This window comes from Euleptes europaea, chromosome 13 (genome assembly GCF_029931775.1).
Source record: "Euleptes europaea isolate rEulEur1 chromosome 13, rEulEur1.hap1, whole genome shotgun sequence".
Taxonomy (NCBI): domain Eukaryota; kingdom Metazoa; phylum Chordata; class Lepidosauria; order Squamata; family Sphaerodactylidae; genus Euleptes; species Euleptes europaea.
Genome location: NC_079324.1, coordinates 31,328,598 through 31,351,747, shown reverse-complemented (window position 1 = coordinate 31,351,747; position 23,150 = coordinate 31,328,598). Strand labels below are relative to the sequence as shown.

At 40.5% G+C, this 23,150-nt stretch overlaps 1 protein-coding gene across 2 annotated transcripts in view; it reads left to right on the top strand.

The window, feature by feature from the left end:
* The window catches only part of AFF2 (ALF transcription elongation factor 2), a 472,104-nt gene extending 450,100 nt beyond the window's left edge, over window positions 1–22,004 (top strand). For both annotated transcript variants that reach the window (XM_056859368.1, XM_056859367.1), the window contains exons 17-21: window positions 9,003–9,074; window positions 11,605–11,698; window positions 13,506–13,555; window positions 19,669–19,883; window positions 21,741–22,004. In XM_056859368.1, coding sequence (XP_056715346.1) covers window positions 9,003–9,074; window positions 11,605–11,698; window positions 13,506–13,555; window positions 19,669–19,883; window positions 21,741–21,862 — 553 coding nt within the window. In that variant the 3' untranslated portion in view covers window positions 21,863–22,004. The remainder of the gene's footprint in view (window positions 1–9,002; window positions 9,075–11,604; window positions 11,699–13,505; window positions 13,556–19,668; window positions 19,884–21,740) is intronic.
* Window positions 22,005–23,150: the final 1,146 nt, after the last annotated feature.

The following is a 23,150-nucleotide window of genomic DNA, read 5'->3' as shown; positions in this document are numbered from 1 at the left end:
TGACTATTGGACAAAATACCGCCGCCATCTCTGCCTTGAAATATAGTATTTCAGCTTTGACAGTCCGACAGGACAAGATGGAGGTCAAACTCCAGAAACATTCACAGGATAACAAAGACACCAGAAAAAGGGTTGATGCTTTGGAAATGTCAACGGAAGCAAGCCAAGAGAGAGAGGAAAAATGTGATGACTACACTGCGATGTTAGAATTAAAAATAAAGGAAAATTGCATTCGTATATGCGGCCTCAAAGAGAAATCAGAAGGGAAAGATTTAAAGAACTTTTTAAAAGTATTTCTGGCTGATTTTCTCCAGGAAGATGAAACAATTGTGGAAGGAATGATTATAACAGCTTACAGGATCAACTCGGCTTATGCAACAAATAATAATGTCCCAAGGGACTGTTTAATCCAACTTTTTTCCAGAAGCTACCGGGATCTGATCCTGAATAAACATTACTCAAATCCACTCACAATAGAAGGTACACTGGTGAGGTTAATGAAAGAAATCCCTGGAAGACTACTTAGGAAAAGAAAGGATTTTTCAGAAATTGTGGAACGGCTGAGATTCAGTGGGATTCAACATAGATGTAAATTTCCACAAGGCATATCTTTTCTCTTCAAGGCCAAACGATTTAAGATCCTAGATACCAATGAGGCTGAACAATTCTTGAGAAGATATGATAGAGATCTTCCTAAACCAACACGTCGTCCATCCAAAGATACTCCTGAAGAATACAAGGCGGCAGAAGCAAGTGGAGGGCTAAACTTACCAGAAACAACTGAGGAGGACTCACAGACAGACGAAGGCTGAACTATTAAAAATGATATTAAAAGCAGTAATGGGGGGCGGGAGGGGGGTTAAACAAGGGTTAATGGTATGGGATTAGTTGAACGTTAATATGTTACAAGTATTATCATGGAATGTTAATGGTTTGAATTCTCCCAACAAAAGGAAGAAGGTATTTTACCACCTACAAAAATCTAAGGCTAACATCTTTTGTTTACAGGAAACTCATATTTTACCAAAGGACATTATAAGACTGGAACAATCAAAATTGGGTAAACTTTTTACCTCATGTAATGAAAAGAAAAAAAAATAATGGAATTGCTATGTATGTTCCTTTGATATTAGAACATAAGATTATATACAAAGATAATGATGGGAGGATCCTGTTGATAGAAATTGTAAGTGGGTTTCAAAAGATATTGTTAGTGGGTATTTATACACCTAATACAAACCAAAAAATATTTTATGATAACTTGGCATCAATATTAGCTGAATATGCTAAAGAAAAAATGATTTTGATGGGAGATTTTAATGGAGTGATGGAATCTAAGTTGGACAGATCTGCAAAAAAAAGGGGGGGAATTGTGAGGGTAAATTACCTGGTATTTTTAATCGTCTTACAGATCAATGGGAAATGTTTGATATATGGAGACTGGTAAACAGTAACAAAAAGGGATATACTTTTTTTTCATCCAGACATCTTACTCATTCAAGAATAGATATGTTATGGCTCTCTAAAGGAATTGTAAACATGTCTGAAAATCCGGAGATCTTACCCAAGGTATTATCAGATAATAATGATGTTTCAATTAGAATTAAGATAATAAACCATGGTCTATAAATGATTTTTTATTTAAAAAAATAAAAAAAAATTATTATTAAAAAATAAAAAATAGTAGATAAATTAAAAATAGATATACAAAACTATTTTTCAGAGAATGTAGATAAGGAAATTTCAGTTGAAGTAGTATGGGACGCTGGTAAAGCAGTATTTCGAGGATTTTTGATTCAGCAAAATACAAGATGGTATACAGAGAGGGAGGAACAAAAGAGGAGGATATTAGAAGAAATTAAACTGGGAGAAAGACAGCTAAGAAAATTACAAGATAAATCACTCAAACAAGAACAGATAGATAAGTTTAAAAAGTTACAATATCAATATGAATTTTTAATAACTTCAGAAATAGAGAAAAATATTGTTTAACAAACAGATTTTTTGAACATGCCAATAAACCGGGTAAATTATTAGCTTGGCAGCTTAAAAAAAAAAAATTGCCAATATTAAAAATTGAGAAAGAGGATAAAATAACAACAGATAAACAAAAAATTATGGAAACTTTTATAAATTATTATTAAAGTTTATATAGTCAAAATTTTGTTTCAGAGAAGGAAATGGATGTTTATTTGAATCAATTTGATTGGGAGGGCATATCGCAAGAGAATAGAGAATTATTGGATTCTACAATAACTATGGAGGAATTAAAAAACGCTATAGGTAAAAGTAAATTAAATAAATGTCCAGGAGCGGATGGATTCACAGCATTTTATTACAAAACTTTTACAGAACAACTTTCTCCATTTTTACTGAAGGTGATGAGTAATTGCTTGCAGAATGGATCCATACCACAAACCTGGAAACAAGCAAATATTGTATTAATACCAAAACCAAACTCGGATTTATTTGAGGTCAAAAATTACAGGCCTATCTCATTATTGAATAACGATTATAAACTTTTTGTAACTATTTTAGCAACTAGATTAAAAATAGTATTAAACCAGATTATACATGAGGATCAAGCTGGATTCCTCCCAGGTATATTGATAAGCCAAAATGTTAGAATAGTAATAGATCTTTTAGAATATGCAGAATCTGTCACTACTCCTTTAGCAATGATATTTTTAAATGCAGAAAAAGCATTTGATAATGTAAATTGGAAATTTATGAAAAAAATATTAGAATATATGGGTTTTAGAGAAAACTTTAAGTCAACTATTGGAAATATTTACACTTATCAATCAGCTAGGTTGTTGATCAATGATATTTTAACATCACAATTTGAAATTCAAAAGGGCACCAGACAAGGTTGCCCTCTTTCACCGTTGTTGTTTATTTTGGTTGTGGAAGTTTTATTGGAAAAGATTAGATATACTCCAGATATAATAGAATTTTGATTTGGGAGAAACCATATTAAAGTTAAAGCTTATGCAGATTATTTAGTATGCTTTTTGACTGATCCTATTAACCAAATTTGTAACTGGAATAAAACGGTGGAGGTTTATGGTAAACTGGCAGGATTTAAGATAAATAAAAATAAAACTAAATTATTGGTTAAAAATATGACTCCTTTGCAGCAGTAAGACTTATAAAAAAAGACTGGCTTTTCTATTGAACATAAAATAAAATATTTGGGTATATGGGTAACCTCAATCTTAATTTATTCAAAAACAATTATATTAAGATATGGCAACAAATTCTTATAGACTTAAAAAATTGGGGGGGAAATACCCCTATCATTATGGGGTAGAATTTCAGTAATTAAAATGATGGTATTACCTAAGATGCTTTTCTTGTTTCAAAATTTACCAATTATAAAGAGGGTTCAGATATTTAAAACTTGGGAAAAAGATATTTTAAATTTTTTTATGGGGTAAAGAAAGACACAGAATAGCATATAATAATTTAATTGAATTAAAAGAAACAGGAGGTCTGGGGTTACCAGATCTGAGAATGTATTATGAAGCATCCTGTTTTGTGTGGTTAAAAACCTGGATTTTGTTAGAGAATTCCAAAATATTAGAAATAGAAGGTTTTAACTTACGTTTTAGATGGCATGCATATTTGTGGTATGAAAAAGATAAGGTAAACAAATATTTTAATTTTCATATTATTAGATTCGGTCTATTTCAAATATGGGGAAAATATAAAAGGTTTATGGAAAATAACACACCGGGTTGGATTAATCCAGTAGAAGCATTTATGAAAAGAGAGACACAACTAAATTTAGATATGGATATTTATAGAGAAATTATGGACTTTAAAGAAGGAGAATGGGTTCTAAAAAGTAGAGAAGAACTTAAAATTAAAGACTGGTTTATGTATTATAAACTAAAAGATATATTTAATAAAGACAAGTTAGTTGGATTCAATAAAAAGAAATCTAAATTAGAAAATATATTAAAATATATTAATTAGGGGAAATAAAGGACTGATAGGTAGGATATATAGATTATTAATTCAAGTAAACTTAGAGCAAGAAAGGATTAAACCAGTAATGGTGAAATGGATGAAAGAGCTAGGATATAATATTGATTTTTTCTTCCATAAATTTCTTGCTCTAAGTTTACTTCAATTAATAATCTATATATCCTACCTATAAGTCCTTAATTTCCCCTAATTAATATATTTTCTAATTTACAAAGGTAGAAAAGAATCACAACCCATTTCGGGGGTGGGGGGGTGGCATATTCACAAAATGTGCCCCTCATTTTGGCTCATCACCACCCTCTCCCCCAAAGCTTATTTGGATGCACGAGGGAGCAACAGATTTCCCCAAACCTATCATTCCATTCCATGTGTGATTTTGCTTGCTTTGTGTTATTGAAGTCCTTATCTCCATGAGGTAATGTGCACTGAGATTTGACTAGTATGTTTAAAATGTATCATTTGCAGATTTTTCCAGTACTTGGGTTGACTTGGGCTATGTATAGATCTTAGATCATATGACAATACGCTAACAGTTTCAACACACGCACGTGAATCAGTCAGTGAGACGCTGTGAGGTTAGCTAGCATTTGCACTGAAAGCAGTATTTGATACCAGATGTACATGTCTTCTGATTTTAAGGCGACTTTTTAAAACCTTTCCTTTACTGGATTTAAACTAGTCTACCTTGACCTGTTTATATAAACTACAGTTTTAAGCTGAATTCAGCTTGACAGATACGAAGATAGATCTATTGATTGAGAAATCCGATTCAGTTTAATATTTGGTAAATATGAGAGATGCATGAAGAAGCTATGAGTTATTCATTGAATCTCTCCTGGATCAATACTTACTTAATATGGACAATCCTGTTTAAAAAGCAGCAATATAATGACAGCTAAAGTGTTGTTTATCTACGCACTTTATATATGCATGTATGAATTATCCCACATTTTCATAGATGCCCTAAGTGGCTCCCACATGATTATTTAAAAATACACACTATATAATCTATATAAAAATAAGGTAGAAACAGTAGTAATTGTATAGTAGCACAAGCTATTGGTATAAACTCTGAACCAATAGCTCCAGTACCTTGCCTTTAAGATTCCTTTCTTCTGCTTATCCAAAGGCCTTACTTGGACACCTAAATCTTAGGAGGAAAGAACATGAACACACATAATATTGAGGCAACCACCGAAAAGGCTCTATTCCTTTTAGTGGGTGTTCTCAAATAGAGGAAATATTAAATAAGACCTTCAATTATTACCTCAACACACAGTTAGATTGATGGACAGACTGATGGATGAAGTTTTCTGCTCTTTAAGATCAATGTAACATGTGGTAACTTCTGTTGTTATGAGTTTTTTACATTCTAAGCCACTTTGTCCTCAATGGGCAGATAAAAGTAGGCTAAAAGCACCTTCAATGAATAAATAAATGTGCCTTAGCCGGTATACAAACTCAGTTCACTATGGTGACCCTGAGCTGATAATAACACCATCTCTCTGAAATTACCAAGAGATGCCCATCAACCGAAGTCTTTATATACTTGTAGACATCAAACTAAAATAGTACTCTTCTACCAAGCATTTTATTTGTGAGCTTTTAAGCTATAAGTTTTAATGCACAGCTACTATTTTTAACATGTTGTTGTTATATTATGGTAAATTAGTCTTTGCATATTTATAGAAATACTTTTAGATGTTTACAACAATGATGGTTGTTAATTGTTGTGTGGTTATACACCACCTTGGGCACTAGCAAGAATGAAGGGGAAGTATAGAAAATGTAAAACGATAATTTTAAAATAGAATTTCTGATGATGTGTAGGAAGGTATTTTCCATGACAAATATCGAACAAGTGGTAGCACCTGTTAGAATTTAGGGCCAACAAGAATGACAATAATGTTAGTACACAGATTTGTAAGGTCAAATCACACTTAGACCTGATTCACACATGAATGTTCACCACTTGTCAGCTATAATATCAAACAATGGTTTGCATGTGTGTATATGGGCCACGTTTCATATCACCTCAACTCAAATTCTTTGTTTTTTCGATGGCGTCACTTACACATTAATTTGACATACAGATGAATCACTAAACAATTGTTGTATCAGTTGATGGCTTGCTCAGGTGAATAGGCTATCATAAAAATATTACCACAGACATAACTTCCATCATCACTCCAAACACAATGCTTTCCACAGACCTTGGTCACTGGAATTCTTCTACCAACCCCTTGATGACTTGCAATGTATGATTTGACCCCAATGAAATCTGTTGGACTTTTAAGTGATAAATGTTTTGTCTTTGGTATTATATCTGCAATGGCTCACACACACATGCATGTAATCACTTGATATGGCAGTGGGGCAGTGGGGAAGTGGACGTATAGGTCACCACCCTAAGCCAATCCTTAGTTTCTTTGGGATATTCTTTTATCAGCATAGATTTTGAGCATGAAAGACTGCATTGCATGAGACTACCAAGAAGCATCAGTCTGGAGATAGTACATGCATTGCATTATGAATGAGCATTTGTTTACATAGCAGAAATGTACCGGATTTGAAAAGAAGCAGTTATCTTTGGGGAAATAATACGCCTTGTAAATATTTTAGATTGTGTATTTGCATGCAGCTCTGGTTTAAACTGAAAGAAGAGACTACAAAGAAGTTTGCAGTGCAGTAGAGTGATCATATACAACACCAAAGGATTAATTTCAGAAGGGGGCAAGGATGAACAAGGTTAAGCCAAAGGGATGAGTGGGGGGGGGAGAATGAGGGCTCTGGGGTAAAAGATGTAGAGTATCATGTAGGTGAGGAAAGACCTAGGCAGTGTTGGCTGCTAACAATGCAATCCTAAGCAGAGTTATATCCTTCTAAGCCTGTTGACTTCCATGGGCTTAGAAAGACATAACCCCACTTAGGATTGCACTGAAAATGATATACCTAGTTCAGCCGTGGTCCAGATCATGCTCAATATGTCATGTTTTCCAGACTGGAATGTACAACATTGCACTGACCTAAGCAGACCTTTGTTTTTATCCATTTTTGTTAATTATAGTTATGCCATAGGGTTGAAAGCGTACAAATGACATTGATTTGTGAAAATGAGCAATTCATCACAATAACTCAGGATGCCAAAAAGATGACTGCCAAGGCTGTTTAGACTAATTGTGTCTTTAAATCCCTTCTTTTCTAAGATTGCACATCCTCAAGGGATACAAATCTTTGTTATTTGGCCTGACCCACTAGGTATGATGGGAGCAATCATAATGCGCATGAGAGAGAAGGAGGCTCTGAACTAAAAGGGACTTATCTATAAAGAGCATAATGATGATAAGAACTGGGCGCCTGTGTTGCGGTGTGGTAAAAGCAGTACCGTTCACTCGCACTCCATTACCTCCTTGTAAATGAGACTGCCCGGACACCTTAAAAATTTCTTACGCAACACCGAACTCTATTACTTATTCTAACACAAGTACCTGTGAAATTGTATTAAGGCTCAGAACAATGGTTTTTATGTGATGGTTTGATTTTTCAGGAGGCTAAATGCATGGAATGTGGGTGAGCAGGCACACTCCTTCATTGGAGGGGTAGGGTGGGGGGAAATGATTCAACTTTAATCTTTCAGGAGCAGGATGAGAGCAGTTGCATAGAAAAGATTCTGTAGCTCACAGGAAGAGCATTTGCTTTGCATGCAGAAGAGGGGCCATGGCTCAGTGGCAGAGCATCTGCTTGGCATGCAGAAGGTCCCAGGTTCAGTCCCCAGCATCTCCAGTTAAAGGGACTAGGCAAGTAGGTGATGTGAAAAACCTCTGCCTGAGACCCTGGAGAGTTGCTGCCGGTCTGAGTAGACAATACTGACTTTGGTTCTTGTAGGTTATCCGGGCTGTGTAACCGTGGTCTTGGTATTTTCTTTCCTGACGTTTCGCCAGCAGCTGTGGCAGGCATCTTCAGAGGAGTCACACTGAAGGACAGTGTCTCTCAGTGTCAAGTGTGTATGAAGAGTAATATATAGTCAGAAAGGGGTTGGGTTGAGCTGAATCCCCTTTCTGACTATATATTACTCTTCCTACACACTTGACACTGAGAGACACTGTCCTTCAGTGTTACTCCTCTGAAGATGCCTGCCACAGCTGGTGGCGAAACGTCAGGAAAGAAAATACCAAGACCACAGTTACACAGCCTACAAGAACCAATGAACTCTGACCGTGAAAGCCTTCGACAATACTGACTTTGATGGACCAAGGGTCTGATTCAGTATAAGGCAGCTTCATGTGTTCAAGAGATCAGGCCCGGTCTCTGGCATGTCTGATCAAAAAAGATCTCAGGTTTCAGGGAAAGACCAGCCTGAGAGCTGGCAGATTCTTCTTCCAGGATAGATGGGTCAGTGATCTCTCGATATAAGACAGCATACATATGGTGTCCTTAAATGAAAAATATACAAGTGATTTAAATATATGGATTTTAAAAGGTTGCCTTTTCTTTAAAAAAAATAGTGAATATATGTACCTGCCTTCTTCCAGCTCATAACATTAGTCCATCTAGCTCAAAGCTGTATGCTGTCACTGGCAGGGGCTCTACAGGGTCTTGGGCAGAGGTAGGTCCCTCGCAGCTTCTGCCCCTGGAGGTGCTTTAACTTGAATTGGCATAGATTGAATCTGGGACCTTCTGAATGCCAGGTGGGTGCTCTGCCACCGAGTCACAGTCTGACCCCAAACCTACTGACAGCCCTGGTTAGTACTTGGAGATCCACCAAGGAAGGTCCAGGGTTGCTACACAGAGACAGGCAATGGCCAACCACCTGTGTCAGTATCAGACAAAAGGAGCTTTCACTTCCAAAAGCGTGTACCTCGGAAATCTTTTTGGTCTCTAAGATGTTACAGGACTCGGATCTAGGTCTTTACTAGGGTTCTTGAAGGAGTTGTTTCTCAGTGTCACCCATTTTCTTCAAAGCATCGTTAAAAATGCTCAATGTTCCCCTCCCCAATCTCTCTTTAAAGGTATGCAATGAGGCTCAAAAACTTCACGGGCTCTTCCGCTACAGAAGGAGACAAGAAGCTAGCAGTTTTATGGTGAGGCACCTGGCAAATTTCCGATTGACTAAAGAAGTTTCCCTGAGACAGTTTGTTTCACTACGAAACTAGTAAAGGCTAGCCAATGGATATCTTTCATGACTAACTCAATGTTGATTTTTTTTCTCATTAATGTAGACAAACTAGCTAACAGTTTCCAGGCTTTAGAAGGGAAAGTGAAGAGTATAGGATTAAAGGTGTTTTAAGGTTTGCTTGCTTCTGTATGAACTAGTTTGTCAACTAAGGTGTATGTCAGAGGCCCTTTTCCAAATGCCTCCATCATCAGCAGTCAGACAAATGGCTTTTCTGTGGAGACATGGCCTTTTCTGTGGAGACATGGCCTTTTCTGTGGTGGCACCCTGGCTCAGGAACTTCCTCCTCAAACAATTTCAACAAGCGCCTGCACTAATTCGACAAATGCATCTATTTTTGTTTATTTTTCTTTTGTATGTGGTTGCCATGAGCCTTTCCCTTTCACGCATTTCATTGCTGGTGCTCGCAATTCGTCTGGGGGTTTTTAAACAGAATTTTTACAGTATCTTTCGATGGCTGGCATGAAAACATACATCACTTGTAACGGTAATATTTCTTTCAAATGTTATTAGTATGGTTGAGGAGAAAGAATGAGCATGATTCTGTCCTGAGTAGGGATGGAGATGTCAGAAATAGAAATTTCCAAATTAAAATAAAGAAATGTAGTGCCACCCCCAAGAAACAGTTTCCATTGGGATCTGGCTTGTCTAGCTTTAGGTGTCAGGTTAGGACTCCTTTTCTTCTTCTTTTTCAGGTATTGGTAGTGTACATTCCTATTATCATGTATTCCAGATGGGCAGAACATTTGTGCTGATTTTTATACTGGCTTTATTTTGGAAGTTTCTACTGTGGTGGTTTTGTTGTTAGGGGTTTTTAATCTTTTTAGGCTGCTGTAGTTCTGGTCTGACTAAAAGTTTTTTTATTGATTGTTTTTGAATTGCTTGATTTTATGCTGGAAACTGTCTCAGGAGCCATAGGCTTAAAGTTGTAGCTTGTTCATTTAAAAAAAAAAATAGACAAAGGGGATCTTTCAAGCAGCAGGTGAAGTCCACCCTTTTTACCCGTGGTTTAATCACGTGTACAGATAATGGGTAACCATTTATTTTTAATGGTTTTATGGTTTATAGTTTTATGGTTTGGTTCTAGAATGTCATATTAGTTCTGAACTAGATCTGTTATTCTAATTCTAATTATTCTAATATTTTAAAGTTCTGATGGTTAACTGCCTTGAGTACCTTCTGGTAGAAAGGTGAGATTTAAAAAATTTAATGGGCCTCAGATCCCGCTGACTTAAGATTGGCATTTTTACCAGCATTTTTAGGACCCAGTATATTGATGCTATAATGACTCAAGAATATATATATATGATGCTATAATGACTCCAGCCTAGGTTATGTATGTTAATGCATTGATTTCCATGAAAAGGTTAAGCAGATTGTGAAGTCTTCAATGCAGAAATTACTGGGACTTAGAGCAAATGTAGGGGTAACATTTGATGCTTCCTTAGCAATGGCTTTGAAGCTGATTGGAATTTAAAGGTAAAAGAAAACCGAAGTAACATCCATGCCAAGGTAATGCATAGCCAGGTCAGGGGACATTAACTCTGGAAATGGGAGAGACTACTAGGGATGTGCATTTGGATATGCCAAACCGAAAAAAGAGACACTATTTCAATGAAGCCAAAAAGGCAAATCCAAAAAAGCCGAATTTTTTTTTATTTCCCCCGGATTTTTCAGGTCTATTTTACTCTAGGGGAATCTTTGTGGGGCTCTGGGGAGGCTGTGTTTTGAGGTAGAGACACCAAATTTTCAGCATAGCTTCTGGTGACTCTCCTTAGAAGAACCCCCATGTTTGGTAAAGATTGGGTTAGGGGGGTCTAATTTTATGAGGCCCCAAAGAGGGTGCTTCATCCATTCTCCATTTATTCCAATGGAGAAAAAAGGGGGCCCATGAAATTAGAGTCACCTGAAGCTGTGCTGAAAATTTGGTGGCTCTACCTTAACCACCCACCCCCAGAGCCCCACAAAGATTCCCCATAGGGTTTAATAGACCTGAACATTTTTAGATATTCAAAAAACCCAGGGAAAATCCCATATCGGTATGGGGATTGGGCTTTTTTTGGATTTTCAAAAAAAAATTCAGGTCTATTTAATTGAAATCCGAAAAATACTGGGGGGGGGGGATTGTGCACATCTCTAGAAATTACAGTAAGAAAGTGTATGGTTCTGCATCCCATTTCCATCTCTTTTGGCAGTTAGGAATTAATTGTTAATTGGCTGCTGGTAATTAATAGGGGCTAAGTGCAGTCCTAAACAGAGTTACACCATTGACTTAAAAGGACTTAGAATGTTGTAACTGCTTAGGATAGCATTGCAAGACAGCATTGATCATGACAGTTGCACCAACCCCAAATGGTGCTTGCCTGGATTGTGCCTAGAATTTGCAGCTTCAATAATGGGCTGAACTAATGTAATTTTGTTGCTCCAAATTCCCACAGCTACCGATGCTTATCTCTTCTCTACCTGAGAATGTTTAAACTAAAGAAGGACCATGCTATGAAGTACTCCAGATCACTGATAGAATACTTTAAGGTGACCATCATTTTATTTCATTTCTCTTAATGTAGAATGATGTCTGTTCCCCTCCACACCCCCGCCATGACATCACCCAGATAATGCAGGCAGCCTGCTAGTTAGGATTGTCAACTTCCAGGTGGTGGTTGGAGATCTCTTGCTATTATAAGTGATCTCCAGGCGGCAGAGATCAGTTCACCTGGAGAAAATGGCCACTTTGGAAGGTGGACTCTATGGCATTATACCCCATTGAAGTCCCCCCCCCTTCCCATACTCTGCCCTCCTCAGGTTCCACCCCAAAATCTCTATATATTTCCCAACCTGAAGCTGGCAACCCTACTGCTAGGCCTCCTGGTTGACAACTGTTTTCATAGCAGTGATCGCTTACCTAAACTCTTGGCAGCATGACTGCCATCACATAGAGAGTTGGCTGCTTTTAACATCCAGCCACAGAGTAAGGTCAGCATAATCAGCTGACCACATGGTTGCTGTGAGCATACTGGTATGAGGACCAGTTAGGTGTGTCTATGCTTATGTGTCTTATTTAGTGGTCCTCAGACTGTGGACCAAGAATCTCTCACAAGCAGGTTACAAGAGCCAGGAGAGGAAAGGGGTGGGGTAAGCCGGGAGAGGCGGCCTGATGGCAAATTTGGGTTTGCCTCTGCACTTAATGTACGAAGTGTGGCCAAGCAACACAGCCTGTTGCTCAGTAATACTATATATGATTAAATACTAAAAAGTAAAGTTTTAAAAATTAGTTGATCAGTGTTCACTGATGTGGGATTATTGCATTTTATGTTGTGGAGAAGAAAATTCACACAGAGTCAATTTGCAAGTAGTAACCAGGATTCAGTTAATCTCAGTTACCAGGAGTTAATTTGCAAGCAGTTACCAGGAGATTCAGTGGGTTGAATCCAGCCAGCTTTTTCACTCAATATCACTTGATTCCCCTCCTGCATCCCACATGGATTTGGGCCATGCAGATACCAATGTCCCCCAGAATAGCTTTTTCAGTGGTCAAAAGGGACCCATCTTCCACTTTTCACCAGTGGAAAAGCTGGCTGGATTCAACTCAGTAACTTTAGAAGTGGGTGCTGCATCAAAAAAAAAAAATTGTGACCTATGATATTACAGCGACAGTAATTCCAGAGTGGTAGTCGTGATAGACTCCTGTAGCAAAATCAACCAATAGCACCTTAAAGCACCCTAAGGAATAAATAAATAAAGTTATTGTTAGTTGCCTTGGAGAGCTTCATGCTGAGAGTTGGAATATAAATCTTTTAAATGCAATCTGGACATTTGCTGTAACGTGTCTCAAACTAAGAAGAGTCCACGGTTAGTCACCTCAGCGAGTTCTGCCACTATCCTTTGTGCAAACTTACCAAGAACCATCACCTGCGGGGTTCAATTTCCCCTTGTTTCCAGTTCTCATCCTCAGGTTTTGTGTTCTGATTAAAAGTTTGCCACAAGGTGAAAAGCACACATTACAGAAGGAATTTCAGATAAGAATAATTAAACCACTTCTTCATGAAAGGTGCCTGATTTATGCTGGAGTTCTGGTATATTGTGCCTTTCATCGAATTCTGTACCACTGGTTAGAGCCTGCTAATTATCCAGCCAGGTTCCCCCCCACTTTTTAGCTTAAAAGGGATTATTATGTTGAGATAGTTCTATAAATAAAATGTTCTGCTTTGCTATTGAAATACCAAGTGCCTTCCTTGTCTTGTGGTAATCAATATTAATGCCATTTAAAATCTTCCTTTGTGTCTGCTGCTGAGCGAACAAAGACTGCTCTCTTTATTCCTAATCTCGGTTTCTGTTACAGAATTCTTCCAAAGTTTCACAGGCCCCTTCTCCTTGGGGAGGCAATGGAAAGTGAGTATTCCCTATTCATAGAAATGAGCCGTTAATGGCTTATATGGTGAATTTTAAATATGTATTTATATATATAATAAAGTATTATATTATGGCACGATAATCTATAAGTGACACTTTGCCATGCAGAACAGAAAAAGGTTCATGTGGATTGATTGATCCCAAATTCTTCATCAGGTTGGTTTTTAAAGCCAAACGAGAGCCATAAAAATAGCTGTTAATTGGATAGAAAGTACAGTGTCGTTCCAGGACGCCAAAGTACAGTTAATCTCCAGGGCAATGATTTTTTTTCAATGATTTGTTCAGTAATGAAAGACCAATGAATATTTCATTGATATATGGTAAGTGCTGTTTAATAAAACCGGAGGCGTAATTGTGGTGAATAACATGAAGGCACTTAGTCAACCAATTATCTGAGCCCTTATATTAATGCTAAAGCATCCCCATCTCAAATCTGAAATCAAATTCAAGCGTCAATCAGCCATGCATGCGCATGCGTGTCCCCCCGCCCTCCACACATGCTTCATATTTGTTTACCTTGGGACAGGCCTTCACAACATGTGAATCCCCATGCTAACTACAGCCAAGCAACCATCTGTAGTGGCTTACTAGGAAATCATTCTACCTTGTTTTGCTGCCCCCAAGGATTACGACAACAGGAAAAGTTGTCATTAAATGCACAGTGTATGTCTGGGGGAGGGGATGTCTGTGTTTGGCTTGATGCATCACAATTTGTGCTTGCTTGCTCGGGATGGGTGCTGATTTTGAACAAGAGGTGGGGGAACTGATTGCAGACTTCTGCGCTGCTGGCTGGATATAGTTCACAACTGGGGCATGTAAGAAGGTAGTGTGGTAAACAGCTATGGCCTTGGGTTTGGGTCTTTAGTGTTCATATCCCTGCTTAATCATGAAACTCCCAGCATGCCCATGTGTAAGTCATTCTCCCTTTCATGTTTACCTGCATTAGAAGAAGAAGAAGAGGAGTTGGTTTTTGTATGCCAACTTTCTCTACCACTTAAGGGAGAATCAAACCGGCTTACAATCACCATCCCTTCCCCTCCCCACAACAGACACCCTGTGAGGTAGGTGGGGCTGAGAGAGTGTGATTAGCCCAAGGTCACCCAGCTGGCTTCATGTGTAGGAGTGGGGAAACCAACCTGGTTCACCAGATTAGCCTCCACCACTCATGTGGAGGAGTGGGGAATCCAACCTGGTTCTCCAGATTAAAGTCCACAGCTCCAAACCACTGCTCTTATGTGGGCAAACATAACATATGCCCAAGCCCACCACCCTTGGAAGAGGATATACCAATTTTGCCTCACAAAACATGAAGGGGCCATTTCAAATCTACAGACTTGATTAACAAGCTTCCTTGAGAAACCTGGAAATTGTAGTGCTGTTCAGGAGGGCTGCAGATCTCTACTAGCCTCATCAACCTACATATCCCAGGATTCTCTTCAGCAAGCCTAGGGCTATAAAGCCAATATGTTTATAGCATAGATAACTGTTAATTATTGTGTTAGTGTACAGTGGTGTGGGATTTTTCATCAGCTGCAAACATTTAAGATAAGGGTTTGTGAAATCATGTTGCCAAAGAAAAAGATTTCATTGACTTTCCCTGAAATGTGCATGACCGCAGTAGGCAGCTCCAAAGAGCTATCCTCGTCAGCAGATGTTTCCTAATTGCTGGTGCTAGAATTAAAAGGAAATCCATATGAGAGCATTAGTTTTGCAACAAACAGGTAACTTAAAGCACAGCTTCTTCTAAAACATTGCCCAGATAAACCGGCACCAGATGGAAACAAATCTTAGCAGCAGTTCTTCAAGGGTCCTATAGAAATATTTTTGATTCCGTTGCTTGCATGTATCTCTCCTTGTGCTCTTTCACAGAGTTTTCCACAGTGGTGCCTTGTATATTTGGGGGGGGGACTGTGTTGTGTAGCAGGCTGTCACTGTTCTTCATGCCTGATGCTTGGAGGATAAACCAATAATACAGACTGAATGTTTCCCTAACAGTCATTAGGAAAATCATTACAGCTATGAGACCCCTTTACAAATTTTGACACACAGATTTTCTCTAGTAACTAGAACACAAACACCACTTCAGTTGCAATTGACTAATTCTAGACAAAAAAAATTTTTTTAGCCATTCCTGTTTCTCATTTCCATGGTTCAGGTATAGTAGTGAAGCATGGCTTTCCACTATATAAACAACCCTGGGGGATCTTCAGGCTTGTAAGTTCCCCCTTCCTCCTCCTTTCATTCATGGCACAATAATTACTTATTTCCATGCTTAGGTCAAACCATTTTTACATTGGAACCATCTAACTCTACTTTGTGCTTTTTTGCCAACTGGTGTTGCCAACTCTGGGTTAGAAAATTCCTGGAGATTTGAGGGTGGGACTTGGGGAGAGCTGGGACTTCGGTGGAGTCCACCCTTCAAAGGTGCCATTTTCTCCAGGATCTCTCTGTAATCTGGAGATGAGTTGTAATCCTGGGAGATCTCTATGCCCCACCTAGAGATTGGCAGTCCTACTGCCAACCAGGATTCAAACCCATGGTTGAAACCAGCATGGGTGGATTGGACCTGTAACTTATAGCCAGAACATTGGCAGGAGAACAGGGGCCTCCTGGCTTGGACCCAGTCAGCCGCCGCAGTGACAGGTGTAGACTCACCCACCATGTTGTCTGGCACCAGCCGAGGTCTGAGACAAGCGATGTGTAGTTTATGGGTTCCGATGTATTGGAAAACTCAGTGTTCTGCAAAGTTAGGAATAACTGATTAGCTGGCTGGACTCATCAATAGAAAAGAGGGAGAGAGTCTGATGTTACAAATATTCCCCACAGCAGCAAACCAAGGTTTGCCATTCCACCTAAATCATACCATTGTGTACCAGTCACAGTTATAGTGGATTCTATAGCCTCTCGCCCCTGGCCCGGCTCCCCTGGCCCTGCCCCCAGGAGAGGGCCCCCCCGCCCCTTCTATTGCGCCCGGCCCGGCCTCCGGAGGGAGGCGTTAGAGAGGGCGCCTTTTCTGAAGGGAGCGCAGCACGGCCGCCACGCAGAAAGGCTCCAGCTGCTGCAAGCGGAGGAGTGCCTCGCCCGCCCCGTCCAGGGCGACGGCTCCCCGCGCTTGCCCACAGAGAGGGCTCCGAGTGCCCAATCTGGCACGCGTGCCATGCGTTCGACAACACGGCTATAGTGGATTCATTGAAACAGTACTTTTAGTGTGCACATTTTTCTTCCAGCTTTATTCCTGTTTACAACGCAATCCTGTGCAAGGGGGTAGATTCACTGCAGCTGGGAACAGCACAGCTGGGCCACCTCCTGAGCGGTTTGCTGCACTGAGGCAAGCAAGCCACAAAGGACAATACCCCAAAGCCCCGTAGAACTGCTGTGCACAGTTCCATGGGGCTTTGGGGTACCATTTTTGCTGGTGTAAGTTAAAGCCAGCAAAAGTGGGCCTTCCCAGGGCGAAAAGGCTTAGGGAGCTGGCTAAAGTCAGCCTCGCCCCCGGGAATGCTCCCTTTGGTGCTGGTGCAATCCCCTGTGCTGGAAGAGCGCTGCCACCGAGACTGTGCCTCACGCTTCTGCGCTGCTCCTCAGCGCCGGCGTAAGTGCCCTGGCGCTGGCGTAAGTGCCCATGTGGACAGCACAGCGCAAGTGGCACTAAAGCCAGCGCAGGAGTCACACCACCTGCAAAGGCCTTTCACCCCCCCCCACCGAGGTTTGCACTGTCTCAACTACCTTAAAAGAGATCATCATTTTTAATACTAGACCCCAAAAAATCATGGTATGCACTTGGGGGGTGGGATTCATATGACAGAACTGAACTTGTCACAATATCCAGCAGATTAATTGTCAAACGTTGTAATGATGTTAATAAAATATGCAAATTAGCCCCAGCATTAGGGCTCATGAAGGGCCTCCATTGGGAATCTCGGAGACTGAAAAGTATCACGTTGCTGGATTCTTTTTTAATTTAGCAGCCTGGAAATAGCATTCAGAGGGAGAAGAGAAAATTTGAGGAGGGCTTTTTTATTATCATTTTACGTTATCCAAGTTCTCTCTCTGAAAAGACCCCTGCCTGAAATTCTGGAGAACAGCTGTCAGTCAAATAGACAGTACTAGGTAAAAAGCAGCTTTGTGTATTCGTATGTGTTCGACTGGCATTCAGTATGATGAAGCAGTGATCATGTGAGAAAGCAGATTACAGCATGTTCTGTGTTTTCACTGAAAACAGCTGCTGCTACAGATTTACATTGGTTTTACACCAGTTCAGCTGTCATGGCTACTCCCAAAGACTCTTGGCATCTGTAGTTTGGTGAGAGCACTGTGAATTCTCTGTTTGAAGTCCCTAACACCAGAGAGCCAGTGTGGTGTAGTGGTTAAGAACGATGAACTCTAATCTGGAGAGCCGAGTTTGGGTGAAAACGCATGGTTGCTTTAGCCTCCTTTATTCCCTGTTTCAGCCAGGATTCAGCCAGGATCGAAACAGGGAATAAAGGAGGCTAAAGCCACCATGCGTTTTTGCCCTTTGATTCCTCACTCCTCCACATGAGCTGTGGACTCTAAACTGGCGAATTGGGTTGGTGTCCCCACTCCTACAAATTAAGCCTGCTGGGTGACCTTGGGCTATTCACAGTTCTCTCCAAACTTTCAGCCCCACCTACCTCACAAGGTGTCTGCTGTTCAGAGAGGAAGGTGATTGTCAGCCGGTTTGAGACTCCTTAAAGGTAGAGAAAATTGGGGTATTAGAAAACCAACTTTTCTTTTTACCAAAAGGAGGGGGGGGAATGACTGTTTAATCTGTAATATAGATATGGCCAAATGCTTGATGTTGGTCTAGCCTCCATGCCTTGAGACAGGAGGGTTTATGGCCAAAAAATAATAATCTATGCCTATTGCCTCTCCCTCTAAATGGCTCAGTGCTGTATTGCTATGCAAAAAGTCTGGGAAGTCCCCTTGGAAAAAAATTCTTCTCAGAGGTTCCCATGGCAACAAGACAAATTCAGATCTCATCACACATATTTTGCCCAGGCCGGTGCTGATACTGCATATTCCTCGAGCTGTGAGGTCAACTATACAGGACAATAGGAAGATTACGAGAGCCTTGGTTTTTTGTGTGTCTGCTTTGGGGGTTGGAAGTGCACACATACACCCTTTTCAAAATCTGCTTGATGTTATTCCAGAGGATGCTTGACCCACTTCCTCTTAAAAGGGACATGGAGATCTGCATCACCTGTAGCATAAGCAAACCATGCCATTGCTTTTGGAATGCCCTCCCCCTTGAGGCTCAACTGTTGCCTATCTTGTGTTCCTTTAGGCACAAGGATCAAACATTTGCCTTTACTCAGGCTTTTTAACAAAGGGGTTTCTTTTTAGTTGTTTTATAGTCTTTACCTAGTCTGAGGCCTGTTTTAGTAATATCATTTTTAGACTAAGTTCATTTTATGTAATTTGGTGTCCTGGCTTTCTGAATTGGCTTGGCTTGTTTTTTATAGTCATGAGGTTATTGGTATGTTTTTATTCTACTGGCTTGTCTTCTTTTATTGCATTTTTGTTTTTCTGACTTTTTTTTTACCGTCTTGATTGGTTTTGTTTTATTGTGAGCTGCCTTGAGAGCCAGCGGTTAAGAGTGGTGGTTTGAAGAGTGGTTAAGAGTGGTGGTTTGAAGCGGTGAACTCTGATCTGGAGAACTCTGATCTGGTGTAGTGGTTAAGAGTGGTGTACTCTGATCTGGAGAACCGGGTTTGATTTCCCACTCCTCCCCATGAGTGGCGGAGGCTAATCTAGTGAACTGGATTTGTTTCCCCACTCCTACACATGAAGCCAGCTGGTTGGCCTTGGGCTAGTCACACTCTCTCAGCCCCACCTACCTCACAGGGTGTCTGTTGCTGGAAGGGGAAGGTGATTGTAAGCTGGTTTGTTTCTTCCTTAAGTGGTGGAGAAAAACCAACTCTTTGAGCAGGTCTGAAGAGGCAGCATACAGAGTTCATGAATGAATGAATGAATGAATGAATGAATGAATGAATGAATGAATGAATGAATGCCTAACAAGTAGGGCATTTTCTTCTCTAATACTGAATTGGACCCTCTTTTCCTTTCCCCAGGAGCACAGAAACGCCATCCCCCATGTCCTTGAGCCCATCGCCCATCAGTTCTCTTGGGACTGCCGCAGGCACCGCAGGGTCCTCCTCTGCAGGGACCATCACCATTCCCCAGCGCATCCACCACATGGCTGCCAGCCACGTCAACATCACCAACAATGTGCTGCGGAGCTACGAGCACTGGGACATGGCCGACAAGCTGACGAAAGAGAACAAAGGTGCCCCTTCCACTCTTTCTCTGCTCTAAAGAATGAAAAGTTAAAAATTGAATAGCTCACTGTCTGATTATGGCCTCAGAGTGGCAACTCCAACCTTGCGAGCAGAAAGGATATACTTATTTCCTGTTTTGCATCATTTCTGCTTACTGTATTCTTTCCCAAGGTGGATAGCCCCGAGCGAGGATAATCTCCAAGGTCTCATTATCTTTGGTTTCAATAAAAGGGTGTGGCTAGTCTTCTTTTGGCGCTTTCACACATGCTGAATAATGTACATTCAATCCACTTTCAATGCACTTTAACGATCATTCGCAAGTGGATTTTGTCGTTTCACACAGTAAAATCCAGCTTCAAAATGGATTGAAAATGCATTATTTGGCATGCGTGAAAGTGCCTGTAGTTTACAAGGAAGTTCCTGTTTGCTAATCCTACCTATATATCTTTTATCTCCCTCCCTTTTTTCCAAGTATGAAATAACATAAAATCAGTATTATTTATGAATGGGGGCACATGGGAAATCATATAAGGAATGGCCATGTAAAAATCCCCTCCCCTTCTAGAAAAGTCACAATTTGTACTTTCATAAATGATACTGTGGGTTTTCTATTTGGGAGTAGATTCCCAAGCTGAAAATTCCAGACAGGTAATTCAAAGAGACAAAAATTAGGGATCCCAGTAAAGCAAATTTTACAGGAGGTTGCTTAGTTGCCTGACAGGATTCTTAATCAAACAAACAAAGGGATGCTATTTGACTGCTAATGGATAGTAGAGCTGTGAGTTGTTCTGCTTAGCTTTGAGCCAGAGCCGTTCAGGTGCTCAGTCAACAAACACACCCAGCTATTATTGTTCTGAAAACTAAGGGCAGAGAGAATCAGCAGCTGCGATTCCACAATTCCAATTTTTTTTTCCCACGCATCCTAGGGAAAAATTCTGGAAAAAAGCTGATCTGCTAGGTTTAGGCTGTGTTTCAGATTGAAAAAGGGAAAGACAGATTCCTCCTCTGAATGGAACATGAATTATGATTATATTTGTGGTGGACCCTTATTGGCTAGCACATATGGCGTCAATGGCATGTGTCACCTCTGTCTGATCTCAAGAGCAATTATGAATCTACACACACACACACACACACACAACTGGTTTGAAGGAAGAAATCTCTCTGATTCATCCCAGTCTTCTGGTTATGTCCTTGCTTTTAAAAAAGAGAAAGGGTAATCTTTATATTGATAGCAATCTGCTTTTCATGCTTAGACTTTGAATGCTACAAATCTATGCATACTTACTGCACTGTAATCCCCACTGATATCAGAGGTACTTATTTCAAAGTCAATATATGCTGGGTTGCGCTGTACCACTATGTTCCTCTGCCCAACCCATACCTTCTATACTGTGCCTTACCGGAGATTTTAGCAACATCTTTAGACTTTATTGTTGATGATACTTTAAAACACTTTTGAGCCCACTTAGTACTTGGTATACACCAGCATGGTGTAGTGGTTAAGAGTGGTGGTTTGGAACGGTGCACTCTAATCTGGAGAACCGGGTTTGATTCCCCACTCCTACACACAAAGCCAGCTGGGTGACTTTGGGCCAGTCACAGTTCTCTCAGAACTCTCTCAGCCTCACCTACCTCACAGGGTGTCTGTTGTGGGGAGGGGAAGGGAAGGTGATTGTAAGCCGGTTTGATTCTTCCTTAAGTGGTAGAGAAAGTCGGCATATAAAAAACCAACTCTTCTTCTTCAGCGCAGAAAATTAATAAATGACCGCAACATAATGTTCATGTTACTAGGCTTGGGGAATTGGTTTTTGGTACCCTCTTCCCGAGAGTAGCAGAAAATGACCTCACTTCTTATTTTGCAGAGTTTTTCATAGACCTGGACTCCGTGATGGGTCCCTTAACACAACACAGCAGTATGACCAACTTGGTCCGTTATGTTCGGCAAGGACTCCATTGGCTTCGCATTGAAGCGCACTTGTTGTAGTAACTGCCATCCTGTTCATCACAGCTCCGTCCTGTTACGTCCTCCAGCGCACAGGTGATCACTGGTGGAACAGCACTCTTTTCGGGAACTGTATTCATAGAGCTTAATTTTTATCGCTTTTTTCCTCTTCCTTAAAACAAAACGAAAAAGAAAGAAAATATCTTCCTCTGTCAGAAGTGGAACTCGCCATAAATGGAAAATATGGCTCCAGAGTAGGGTACCTGTTTGTACCACTTGTATCAGTTTTGGACTCTTTTCTTTGCCTCGCGTCTCCTGGATCCTGCCATTCTTGCCATCCATAATGTGCTTTATGGAACGGTAGATTCCCTGCAGTATTGCACTTTTGTTGAAGATATGGATTCTTGAGCAAAATGTCTTAAATCTCTGAGGGCAAGTATGAAATGTCCCCTTGGAAAATTGGAAATCACCCTTTGGACACAAACCATGTCATTCACTGCCCCCTCCCATTCGATGCAGGTCGTTGCTAAGATTTCAGAAACTCCGTCCCTGAAAACCAGAACACTGAACATCTTGTGCGGTTACAGCCCTGCGTGTATAGCACGAGAGGCTCTTGGAAATGTTCATACCAATTCCTACGCAATGGAATTTTGTGATTCTGTTCTGTTGACTTGACTTACAGTTTTAGCACAACAGCACAATGCTGTTTTTTAAGCCAACTGCAGCACCCTTTCAGTCTGTGCTATCACATTTTGAACACAAAAGCACCTGGCTTGCCATGCTGTGGGACTTATCCGCATAACTCTAATGCAAGACATTTGGAAGGAGCTGGTTCTGTGGCTTCCAGACTAGATGTGTATGGCCCTTCTGCCCTAATTGGTGTCCACCACGTTGCTATCTAGGATCTATATGGGCATGGGCTGCTGGGTACTGCTGTGTTGAAGGAGCCACTGGGAAGTCCACCACAGTGACCTCCAGGTTGGCCTTTAGAAACAAGTGTAAGCCAATGCATCATCACTTTATGGCCCTGGCTAGCCTCTGACTGCATAGAGATGTGGTCCGAAGGCATACGATGCAGCAACTCTGAGGAAACTAAGCAAGTTTGGGTCTGTCCAAGGTGTAGGTGGAAGACCACATGGGACCTCTGGGTACCCTGCCCCGAGCTCCCTACAGCCAAAGCAGAATATAAATGTAATATATAACAATAGTGCATATGTGCACCAGGGCGGCATCAGTAGTGCTCAGCCTGCCTCTCTCTTCCCCATCAGCCATATCCACTGGTATGTACGTGAACACCCTACTCCATTCCCCATGCAGCCTACATGAATGG